The sequence below is a fragment of the Scyliorhinus canicula genome, chromosome 15 (assembly GCF_902713615.1).
Source record: "Scyliorhinus canicula chromosome 15, sScyCan1.1, whole genome shotgun sequence".
Lineage (NCBI taxonomy): Eukaryota > Metazoa > Chordata > Chondrichthyes > Carcharhiniformes > Scyliorhinidae > Scyliorhinus > Scyliorhinus canicula.
In genome coordinates this window covers 106,391,747-106,404,361 of record NC_052160.1, presented here as the reverse complement: position 1 = coordinate 106,404,361, position 12,615 = coordinate 106,391,747, and the positions used below count along the sequence as shown (strand labels likewise).

General features: G+C 46.4%; 1 protein-coding gene across 2 annotated transcripts in view; it reads left to right on the top strand.

Moving 5' to 3' along the window:
- LOC119978409 (plakophilin-1-like) overlaps positions 1–12,615 on the top strand; it is a 72,510-nt gene that overhangs the window by 26,757 nt on the left and 33,138 nt on the right. For both annotated transcript variants that reach the window (XM_038820036.1, XM_038820037.1), the window contains exons 3-5: positions 2,922–3,316; positions 10,573–10,702; positions 11,973–12,180. In XM_038820036.1, coding sequence (XP_038675964.1) covers positions 2,922–3,316; positions 10,573–10,702; positions 11,973–12,180 — 733 coding nt within the window. The remainder of the gene's footprint in view (positions 1–2,921; positions 3,317–10,572; positions 10,703–11,972; positions 12,181–12,615) is intronic.

Genomic DNA, 12,615 nt, shown 5'->3' with positions numbered 1-12,615 from the left:
TGCTACCTTTATAGTTCCTGAAGTATGCCCTCCATCACCCTTTGGAAGATCACAGAAGCTGATACCCCAAATTATGGGTAGCACGGTAGCATAGTGGTTAGCACAATGGCTTCACATGGCCAGGGTCCCAGGTTCGATTCCCAGCTTGGGTCACTGTCTGTGCGGAGTCTGCACGTTCTCCCCGTGTCTGCGTGGGTTTCCTCTGGGTGCTCTGGATTCCTCCTACAAGTCCCGAAAGATGTGCTATTAGATAATTTGGATATTCTGAATTCTCGCTCTGTGTGCCCGAACAGGCGCCGGAATGTGGCGACTGGGGGCTTTTCACAGTAACCTCATTGCAGTATTAATGTAAGCCTACTTGTGACAATAAAGATTGTTATTATGGGAGGTCAGTGTACTTGAATAATGCCCTGTTGGTGTTTCTAGTTGCATACTTTCGAGGTGTGGAATCCAGATCCAACTGCAGATAAGCATGGGTCATATCAAGCTTTGTAAAGGTTCCAGCCAGGTTCGCATACAAGTCCTCTGGTCTGCATGGGAAACCCTGTTCACCATTAGTTTGTAGTCCCCACAGAGTCAAACAGACTTGTCTAGCTTCATAACCAGTACTACAGGTGCGGCCCACTCTGCAAACCACACTGAGCATATGATTCCATATGCCAGTGCTGCATCAACCTTGGCGAGTAAGGTATAAGAAACAGGCCAAGCCCTGAAATATCAGGGTTGAGCCTCTGGGTCTACGTGGAGGTGAACCTTGGCCCCCTTTATTCTGCCCAGGCCCTCCTGGAATACCTCTGGATAATTGCCCAGGACTTCATACAAGTTTCCAGTGCTTATTCGAAAAATCTGCTGCCAGTCGAAATGGAGGACTCATAGCCAATCACACTCCAGCATGTAAGGTCTCGGACCCTGCACCAGGACTAAAGGTAGATTGACTGTTTGTACCCATGGGTCACTGGGGTCACACTGGTTTCACCAATGCTCAGCGGTTCACCTCTGTAAATTGCCAATCTGGCCTTGGTGTCAGGCAAGCAAGATACCTGTATGAAGCTGGCGAACGATTTGCTGACCAATAATGTAGACAGTGACATTGGCCCCATCTCCAGCAGCAGGGGTGCCTGTTTACCTGTAGTGTGACCTGGATTGATGCCAGCTTCAGGGTCATGACGCAGATTAGCTGCATCATATTGTGTTCCTCGGGTGGGGCCCTATGCAAGGCCCTGGTCACGGTGGTGGCATTTTCTCCGCTGATTCTGGCGGCCCTGACTACCATGTGTTCTCCGTCCTCGCGTCCGGCAATGTGGTCAGAATTCCGCCCCCCCCCCCCCCCGTCCTTGGGGCAGGTATCCCGCTGGTCTGTAGCGGTTCCTGAATATAATATAATCTTTATTCGTGTCACAAGTAGGCTTGCATTAACACTGCAATGAAGTTACTGTGAAAATCCCCAAGTCGGCACACTACGGCGCCTGATCGGGTACACTGAGAGAGAATTCAGAATGGCCTGTTCATCTAACAAGAATTTCTTTCAGGACTTGTGGGAGGAAACCGGAGTACCCGGAGGAAACCCATCAGACACAGGGAGAATGTGCAGAATGATCCAAATCAGGTCCCTGGCGTTGTGAAGCAACAGTGCTAACCACTGTGCTACAGTGTCACCTGACTGCGGAATTGCACCTTTGCTTGCAGCTTTGAAGGCGACCTGGCCATTCGGGCACTGTCCTGGGATGTCACGGATGTCCGATTATGGAGGGCGGGTCACATTATGGGCCCCATAGTCCATGGACTCATGGACGTTCCTGTACTCCTTTCTCCACGTCTCCGCAGGACAATGCTAACTCAGTGGCCTGTTTTAAGTCCAAACGTGGGCTCCACAAACAGCTTCCTTTGCATGGCTATGTTATTGATTCCACAGACTAGCCTATCCCTCAATATTTCAGATAGGGATGGCCTGAACTCGTGCTCTGCCAGCCATCTGAAATGGGGTCAAAAAATTAGTCACGGACTCTCCCGGAATTCAGACAGCCTTGTTGAACCTGTAATATTGCATTATAACTAATCACTTTGGACTATAATGGTCAGACACAATGCAACGAGCTCATCGAATGACTTGGAATCCAGGAGTAGCTGGATAGATAAGGCTCTTTATAATCCTGAGGGTTGGGACCTGAAAGCTGTTAGGAGGAGTACCTTTTGCCGGTCTTCATCCAAAATGCCATTGGCCTGAAAGAAGTACCTCCTATGTTCCGCGTATAGGTCCCAAGTTTCCAGGCCTGCGCCAAAGACCAAAAGCGTCATGTTTGCACCTTGGGTCCTCACGCTGCTGCATGGTGGTGGTGGTGGTGTAATCCCAGCCTCCGACTCTATGGCAAGCAAAACATGAGCGAGAGTCTGAAATAAGGCGAGGCATTTCATTTTAAGATTGAAATTACACCTGTGCTCCTTTGTGAAATTGTAAAACAAAGGGCCCAATCAATTTACCAACATTTTGAACTCTCTCGGATTTCAAGTGTGGCTTTCTGCATTGCTGCCCTCCATTCTGGGCCAACAAAATGGGTGCAATGAGGTTAAATTTAGATTGGTAGGATCTCAACTACTTTTAGTACTGAGAAGGCTTATTTTTACCTTGCTGCTCTAGGTTTTAGCTTGAAAATGAAAATTGCTTATTATCACAAGCAGGCTTCAAATGAAGTTACTGTGAAAAGGCCCTAGTCGCCACATTCCGGCGCCCGTTCGGGGAGGCTGGTACTGGAATTGAACCTGCGCTGCTGGCCTTGGTCTGCTTTATAAGCCAGCTATTTAGCCCACTGTGCGAAACCAGCCCCTTCAACATAAATATAGAGGCATGGAACCTTTTAAACTCTTTTATTTGAAAAATGAAGATGTTCAACTTTTCAATTAACCTACCTTTTTTTTTCTTTAAGGGTTCACAATATAATGGCACCATGAATGGATTTTCTAGCAAGGAAAGCAGCATGGCGGCTTATGGAACAGGAATCCACAGAAAATATCCGCGAAGGTCCCACTTCAGCTCTTTCAGTGTAAAGGGAAACCGGTCCATCAGTGTGCCATCACATGCAAAGCATTTGATGCTGCAAAGTCCGCCGGGTGACAATGAAGTCTTTCACCAAGGCATGTCAAGCAGTCGAAGTGAACCAGATCTCCAAAATTTTCAAAAGTCTCCAACTATAAGAAAAATGAAAGTCCTGAGAGACGAGAGCAAATTTCAGGGCAGAAGTGTTCATATAAACAGAATGCACCGTAATTCAATGCTTCCAGATACTAAGAAGTCTTACAACACCAGGTTAAAGTCCAACAGGTTTGTTTCAAACACGAGCTTTCGGAGCACGGCTCCTTCTTCAGGTGAATGGAAAGGCTTGTTCCAGAAATGTTTATATAGACACAGTCAGAGATGCCCCGGAATGCGAGCACCTGCAGGCAATCAAATCATCAAAGATGCAGAGAGAGAGGTAACTCCAGGTTAAAGAGGTGTGAATTGTCCCAAGCCAGTTCAGTCGGTAGGCCTCTGCAAGTCCAGGCTTGTTGGTGGGGGCCGAATGTAATGCGACATGAATCCCAGATCCCGGTTGAGTCCGCATTCATGCGTGCTGAACTTAGCTATAAGTTTTTGCTCAGCAATTTTGCGTTGTCGCGTCTCCTGAAGGCCTCCTTGTAGAATGCTGACCCGGAGATCAGAGGCTGAATGTCCTTGACTGCTGAAGTGTTCCCCAACTGGAAGGGAACAGTCCTGCCTGTTGATAGTCGCACGATGCCCGTTTATTCGTTGTCGCAGTGTCTGCATGGTCTCGCCAATGTACCACGCTTCGGGACATCCTTTCCTGCAGCGTATGAGGTAGACTACATTGGTCGAGTCGCACGAGTATGCGCCGCGTACCTGGTGGGTGGTGTTTCCACGTGTAATGGTGGTGTCCATGTCGATGATCTGGCATGTCTTGCAGAGATTACCCTGGCAGGGTTTTGTGGTGTTGTGGTTGCTGTTCTGAAGGCTGGGTAATTTGCTGCAAACAATGGTTTGTTTGAGGTTGCGCGGTTGTTTGAAGGCCAGTAGTGGGGGTGTGGGGATGACCTTGGCAAGATGTCCATCCTCGCTGATGATGTGTTGGAGGCTGCGAAGAAGATGTCGTAGTTTCTCCGCCCCAGGAAAGTACTGGACGACGAAGGGTACTCTGTCAGTGGTGTCCCGTGTTTGTCTTCTGAGGAGGTCGGTGCGGTTTTTTGCTGTGGCGCGGTGGAACTGTCGATCAATGAGTCGAGCGCCATATCCCGCTCGTACGAGGGCATCTTTCAGCATCTGTAGGTGTCTGTTGCGCTCCTCCTTGTCTGAGCAGATCCTGTGTATACGGAGGGCTTGTCCATAGGGGATGGCTTCTTTAATGTGTTTCGGGTGAAAGCTGGAGAAGTGGAGCATCGTGAGATTATCTGTGGGCTTGCGGTAAAGCGAGGTGCTGAGGTGACCGTCCTTGATGGAGACGAGTGTGTCCAAGAATGGAACTGAATTTGGAGAATAGACCATGGTGAGTTTGATGGTGGGATGGAACTTATTGATGTCATCGTGCAGTCGTTCCAGATACTAAAAGTCAGGAAAACGGAAGGTTAAGAACAATTGACCCAAACTTTCACAGCTCCCAAAAAAGAAGCAGTTTTCAGAAACGAAGAAATGAAATGCAGTAAGCCTAATTTTGATTTAATTAACTATCAGGATTATCATATTCCTCCTTGGTAATGATTGCTGTCAAATGTGTGTGGTGACCTGAGATTTCGACTCACAAATCGCGGCAGAGATCCCACGGGCAACTTAATTGGAACAATTTTGATGGCATGCAGTCGGCTGTTTTGCTTGCATGTGGGAATAAGCTATGCTGAGGTTTTTTGTTGTTGCAACTATAAAGGCTTGCTGCTTTCATTCATAACGGATAATGGTTGGCCTCTCTTGGACAGTTAATTTTCCCGGGGTGATTCTTCGGGCTGTTGGCCCCTGGCGGGAATCGCAATGTCCTGGAGGACGCCAAAACGGTATTCTCGCTGGCCGTCTAACCTATTGCAAGTCTCCCGACTGGCCCCGATCGGGTTCACGCTCCAAGTGGGCGAGAACATGCTAAATACTCATTGACATTTGAGGCCGGATGCCGCCACTTCCCAAGCTGGAAATCCCGCTGCTATGAATCAATATTAGTCCTGACCAGCAGGGGCCAGGAGCCTTGGGGGAGTTGGGCAAGGGGGTGAGCACCCTTTCACACTTATCTCCAGATTGCTGAGGGAGGTCCTTCAGGGCAGCTGGGAGGGGCTCAGGTCAGGGGTTTTTCCCAGGATGGGGGATATATGACAGGTCATCCTTCTGTAGTTAAAAAACAAAATTGGAAGAAACGTAATAAAGAATATATTTAAAAAGAAATGGTGTCCCTATGGAGTAGGACCAATCAGTGAGTTTGAACTTTACCCCTCAAGGCAAAACCTACCCCTCTCCAAAAAAAACTCTCCGGTTTTCCACTGGTGGCAACGCTTTGTTTTTATTCGGGAGAATCAAGCCCCAGAATTTTAAGAGCATCAGTTGCCATCTAGTCAATTGTTGCGATAAGAGTGTTTGAGGATGGGGCTAAAATTTAAAAACCCATTCCATCATAAGCCTTGACAAACTGGACACTACTAATACACTGATATTCCTTCCATGCAGCATTACTTCAGCATGAATGACCAAATACTAGAATGCAGGTACAGCAGGTAATGGATGCAAATGGAATTTTGGCTTTTATGGCTAAAGGAATAGAATATAATAGTCGAGAAGAGTTGCTGCAAGTATACAAAGATATTAGTGAGACCACACTTGGAGTAACGTGCGCAGTTTTGGTCCCACTATTTGAGGAGGGATGTAGTTCAGAGGAGGTCACTTGATTGATTCCAGAGATGAGGGGCGGAATTCTCCGAAACGCCCGGCGTTGTCGTGAAACCCGGAGTGGGGGGGGGGGGGGTGGGGGGCTAGGTGCCGTAAATCTCGGCCGCTGGGCCAAGAATGACGCGGCCGATGCACCTAATGACGTCAGCCACGCATGCGCAGGTTGGCCGGTGCCAACCCGCGTATGCACGGTTGCCGTCTTCCTCTCCGCTGCCCCCGCAAGACGTGGTGGCTTGATCTTGCGGGCAGGTGTGGTTGCCGCCGGCGTGAACAGGTCGGGAACTGCAGGCCGCTCGGCCCATCCGGGCCGGAGAATCGCAGGTCGCCGTGCTAAACAGCGACCCGCGATTGAGCGGCGTGTCGCAAAACGCGACACGCCATTTTGGGGGGGGAGGTGGGAGAATTGCGGGGGGGATAAGGATGGGGGGTGGGAGGAGGGGGCTGGGGTAAATAGGAGTGGAGCATTGTGGGTGGTACGGGTAGAAAATGATGTTGGGAGAGTGCAAGGAGGTGCATTTGGAAAATACATCAGAGAGTGGGAAGTGGAGACACTGCAGCAGTCAGTCCCTGACTCCAGAGTCCAGGGACTCATCACTAGTGGCTTGCTCTAAAACAGGATTTTGGCTGTGAATCGCACTTTTGCCGACACACTTAGGACGATCTTTGAGAATCAGCAATGGATAGATGGAGTGGCATCTAAATGCCAATACAGGGAAAGAATTTGACACCGAATGCCATGCTACCTGTGATGTAAGGGAAACAAATTTGTCTGTCCATTCCCTCCTCCTAATTGAGAGATGTTTAAATTAGTACATCTAAAGATTGCAATTCGACAAATTAGAGGACTGTTTAGTGAGAATGATGGCAAGCAGCTTTGCAAGATACAGGTTACCATTTCTCGGGATCTCAAAGATCTAATTGATACCATCAGATTTTCCTCCAGCACTCAAATTCCGCACACGATGGCTGGAACTTTCCAGCTGTTCCTGGGGTGAGGGGTGCATTCAATGTGAAACACCATTGACAATGACAAGCCACCCTCCTGCTGCGAAACACACAGCGGGTTGAATGGTAAATCCGCCCAGTATACGTGGCATGGATAGAATTCACCTTCATGATGCCATCTTTTTATGGTGTCTTTCGCCAGCTCCTCTGATTCCTTCTTGCGTAAGTGTTGAGGCGCACAGTTAGGCTGCCCATGCACCTGCATTGTTGACATAAACTTTTATAAGGTCCTCCGAAGCCTCCAAATCTATGAGAAAAAAGACATCTTGGACTCCAGGAGCTGATGGTACCACAGTGCAGCCAAGTCCCACTAGCATTACCTAACCTTTTGGGTATTTCCTCAGAACAGTGCTGGGATATATTTAGCAATTTAAAGGCACCACGATGGGAAGGTGAAGAATGAGAAGATTTATAAATACATTTATGCACTGCAGTTTGATCTGAAGTGTTCTAAACATATGATGTGGAGATGCTTTCTAAAGATAGTGGCAGGAATTCTCTGGCCGCTTGCTGATGGTGGGATTCTCTGATCTCGCTGGCATTGCATCCCCACCCACAGGTTTCCCGGTGTTGTTGGATAGTGTCATTGAGAACGGAGAATCCTACCACCCCCAGCGAACGGCATGCCGTCTCCCACTGCTGAGAAACACGCAGCTCTGAGGCCGAATAATCCCGCCTAGAGGAGTATTTTTGAAAGTCAGTCCACCATAAAGACAATTCCTCATATAACTTTTTCCTCCTTAAGCCGACCTCATCGGAGTGATCCTGAAGTCTGTAGTATGGTTTGTGGAAGGTGTTTCTAGTTGGTCTTTTTTGGGTGTAACCTTAGCCTGAATGCCTCACTGATTTCCTCTGCCCTTTCCATCATAAAGACAATGTGCAAATATCCATGGTGAGGCCCAAGGTAATGATTCATGAAAGTGTCCTTTAGTTGCATAGCTGATTTTCTAATTACCTCTATCAAAGCTGATGGCTCAGACGAAGTTTGTTAACATTAGAAAGCTGTGAGCTCAACTGCTTCCTAATTTTAAAGTCATGCGGGCAACTTGCCATTCCTTTCTACAAGTTTAACCTAAATATTTAGAATTGTGCTGTAAATGACAGCATTTCTATGAGACTAATTTGGCCCTTTGCTGTCCCAATGTTTACGTCCATGCACATTTGGCTTTTGTTTATACAGAGTGATGGTGTGCAGCCTCTCCTGCAATAGGAATTGAGTAGTTCGCACAAAGTATTTTAGATGGGCCACCTGACACACAGCTTTATATTCCTCCTGCTTTCTAATAAGGCCACTTTTGCACAAGGGAGGAACAAAAATCAGAATTGTGGGCCTTTGTCACAAGTGGTTGAGAGTTGGGCAGATGTACATTGGACGCTACCTATTTCTGAAGATTAATTTCCAATTCAAAATGGTGTCACGTTTTAACGTTTTGATGTGTGTCATTTGGATCTGAAAGCTCATTCTCATTATCTGCACAAATACAGACAAACTTTACAGCCTGCATTTGTTATCAGTTCAACAGTCAAGTACTATATGACTTTGGATCATAGCATCCATTGTTATGATTGTATCATTATGATACATATTCATTCATTCATGGGGTGTGGGCGTTGCAGGCTGTGCCAGCAATTGTCCTTGAGGGGATAGTTAAGAGTCACCCACGTTGTTGTGGATCTGGAGTCACATATAGGCCAGACCAGGTAAGGATGACAGATTTCAACCAGATTAGTCAACCAGATGGGATTTTACAACAATCGATAATGGTTTCATCATCATCATTAGACTTTAATTCCAGATTTTTATTGAATTCAAATTTCACCATCTGCAGTGACAGGCTGTGAATCTGGGTCCATGGTCGACTAGTCCAGTGATAATACCACTCTGTCACAGTCTCCATTGATCTCTCTATATTTCTGGTGCTGCCCACTGATAAAGCAGCCTATTTTAAAATCAGGCTATGGTTTAATTCAGTCAAAATACACTAACCATCTCCATGATAATAAACTACAAATTTGTCACTCGCCCTCGTGATTACTATATCACTGTACCAGGTATTTTGAGCAGAATAGGGTCATCATCGAGAAGTTCATGTTATTAATTTACACTTTACATTAATCACATCTCAATATTTGGTGCTGCAGAGGAGAAGGTTAGGAGTATGCATGTGGGAGAACATGTAGTTAAGCATGGATAGCTGAACCATGAAGTCTGGGCGCAATCAACTGGATCGGAACAGAGTCCTGGGACAGATGTTCGTAGTACCAAGAAACACCTCCGTATCTACCGGGACTCTGGTTCAATTAGGCACCTCAGTGGGGAACTCCCCAACGAGGCCACACTTAGTCCTGTTTCCTGCACTGAGGTGCTCCACTAGCCAGAACTCCTCAGTACAGGGAGAGATAGGGAGGCCATTTTTAAATGGTTTCCTAATCTCTCGACACACCACCGCACCGGTGCAGGGCACCTGCAAGCCTGACCCTGGCATAGAAAAAATGCCAGCCTGGCACCTTGGCAGCACCACCTGGGAACCCTGGCATTGCCCCTGCCAGCTAGGTGCCTATATGGTGTTGCCAGTGTGCCCAGCTGGCAGCAGTAGTGCCTGGATGCCATCCTGCCCACAGGGCAAGGAGCTGGGGGTCTGATTTCCTGGGATACCCCCACGAGTGCCGTTCTGTCTGGTCTCTGGTTGTGGAGAACAGCACTGAAGGGTGCCTGTCCGAGGCCTCTGAGGCGAATGTTAGATCCCAATGCCTTGGATACCTCAGGGAAATGCATGTTAGAGTGAGGTTAGCTGTCCTTCTCAAATATACAGATTTGCAAAATAGTGATCCCGCCCACAATGGGTGGGATTCGCAAGATCATATTAGATCTTGTGAGGCGTGGCAAGCCGGGTGGATCCCGGAGCGCGCTGCCTTTCGGGTGGCTAGTAGATCGCACCCTCTGTCTCTCTGCCACAAATGCTGCTGGACCTCGTGAGTTTTTCCAGCATTTGTGTTTTTGATTTCAGATTTACATCACCTGTAGAATTTTGCGGTCATCCAGCAGGAAATTGCACTACAGGGCCCTCCCTGGTCAGAAACCTGTTTCATTACCGCTTCTTTCTGCCTGCATTGTTTTTACAAAGGAATAGCTGAATTCAAAATTAATCCTTTTATACATAGCTAGTAGCGTTTTACATTAAATGTATTTTCTTGATATTTTTGTTCTTTATTTTGAATTTCATGGGGAGCATGTCTCGTGCGCAAATCGCGTTAGTACCATTGTGCCTGCTAGAAGTGGTGGATACCGTACTGTAGAAGAACAGAATATGGCCTGGAGTACAGAAGGGGGGTGGGGACGGGGAAAAATGTAAACAAAAAACCCTACGTGCTCAATTACTATATTTGCTTAGCTTTCTTGATTTTTCTTTGTTTATTCTGCTGTATTCATAAGATCTGCAACATTATGACTCTACCTACCATACAATTAACTGCAGCTGGACATTTTGGCTGCACTTATTCACGTTTTGCATCTCTTAAATACTATATGGTTATGGATTGCATTGATATTATCTTGATGCATTATTCAATAGTAAATAAAAGCATGCATTTTTCATCCAGAGATGATGTATAGCTACAAACTTCAATGTTGTCACACTAATCTTTCTGACCTATTCCAGTGTAATTGATTCAGAGATGGACCTACAGTGGGCAGTGATGCTTTTATCCCAACAGGATCCTAAAATTCTGGCCTATGCTTCTTCCTACATCCAGCATGAGTGCTTTCAGGCGGACAGTGCTAAAACAGAGGTAAGGTAAAATATTACAAATGTTCCTTGGGACGGGAATTTTGAACAAAATATAATATCTAGCCTGAAAAACAAAGGGAGTCTTCCCACTTTGTTTTTGACCTAAACTTGTTCAAATTAACAAGTACATTCTGTACATTATTATAGATTGGTAATAATCCTTTATTAGAAAAAAATATATGGGTATACCATTGCAGGAGTCACTGGTTGATACATTTGCAATCCGGCCCAATATTGAGCATACTTCTTCATAAATAATATATACAGTGGCGAGGGTAGGGAGTGTGATGCATGGGGTATCCTGTCATTGTGATTCATTATGTGATTGTAGGCACTGGGGAATGGTGTAATTTCCCTGGTCCATTGCAGTTTACAGGATTTTTTCACTGCAGCATTGTCTTGCAGAACTTGGAGCAAACCTGGACTTAACTTTGTTTATGGCCCTCAAAATGTTCCAAGGTGCTTTACAGCAAACTGGGGGCTAGTTACCTCAGTTGGCTGGACAGCTGATTTGCGATGCAGAGCGAGGCCAAAAGCACGGGTTCAATTCCCGTACCGACTGAGGTTATTCGTGAAGACCCCGCCTTCTCAACCTTGCCACTCGCCTGAGGTGTGGTGATCCTCGGGTCAAATCACCACCAGTCAGCTCTCCCTCTCCAAGGAGAAAGCAGCCAATGGTCATGTGGGACTATGGCGACTTTACCTTACTTTACAGCAATGAAAAGCAGAGAAGCAGGTGATTCAGCCCGAGCTCGTTATGTTCTATTAAGCGTCCTCCTCATTAAGAGTACTCCCACTGACTGAGTGAGTGAAGGCTGATCCTTTTCGGCGTCGCTCTGTTTTCCAACTCCACACTTGGATCCCCTTTCTGAACCTCTACACTAAATGGCTCATTTTCTAGATCTTTCCTATATTTGGGAAATATTCTTTGGCCATTTATTCCAGCCCCAATGCCTCTTGCCCTCTGGTCAGCACATTTAGAAGTATCTGTGACAAGAAAATTAACTGGATTAATGATTCAGCTCAAGGACCTTTAATCAGGACTCATAAAGAACAAAAGAACTCCCGAGTTCTTTAGCTCTTGCTTCATGTCTGCTTCACATCACCCCTTTTCAAAAAAATTAAATTTTGTGTGTACATTTTCTGCATGACTGATGTTCACTATCTGCTACTAAACGTGAGATTGTTGAATGCTTATAATAGCCATTCTAAGTAATTCATTATGTAGTACTTCTTATTCAGCTACAATAAATAACTAATGTGGTTTCCAGATTTACAGATTGGGTGCAATTCCTCATCTCATCAGCCTCTTGGGAATCAAAAATGACAATGTTCAACAATCTGTCTGTGGAGCCCTTCGGAATGCGGTCTACAAGAACACCACCAACAAGCTTGAAGTAAAGAAATATGGTGGGATCAAACAAATACTTCAACTCCTCCAAGAAACACGTGATCCAGAAACACAGAAACAAATAACAGGTACAAATTTCTGTTTCATTGGAGGACTTCATATGGAGTATTTCTTAGAACACAACGCAGTTAATTATTACTTGCCACTGTGGGTCTGTTGGTCTTCTGCAGTGATGAACCATCAATCGAACGCGAGACGAGTTGCTGTACAAAAGTTTTTTTTTTAGAACAGTACAGCACAGAACAGGCCCTTCGGCCCTCGATGTTGTGCCGAGCAATGATCACCCTACTCAAGCCCACGTATACCTATCCCAGTATCCCATTAACCTTATTTTTTAGGACACTAAGGGCAATTTAGCCTGGCCAATCCACCTAACCCGCACATCTTTGGACTGTGGGAGGAAACCGGAGCACCCGGAGGAAACCCACGCACACACGGGGAGGATGTGTAGACTCCGCACAGACAGTGACCCAGCCGGGAATCGAACCTGGGACCCTGGAGCT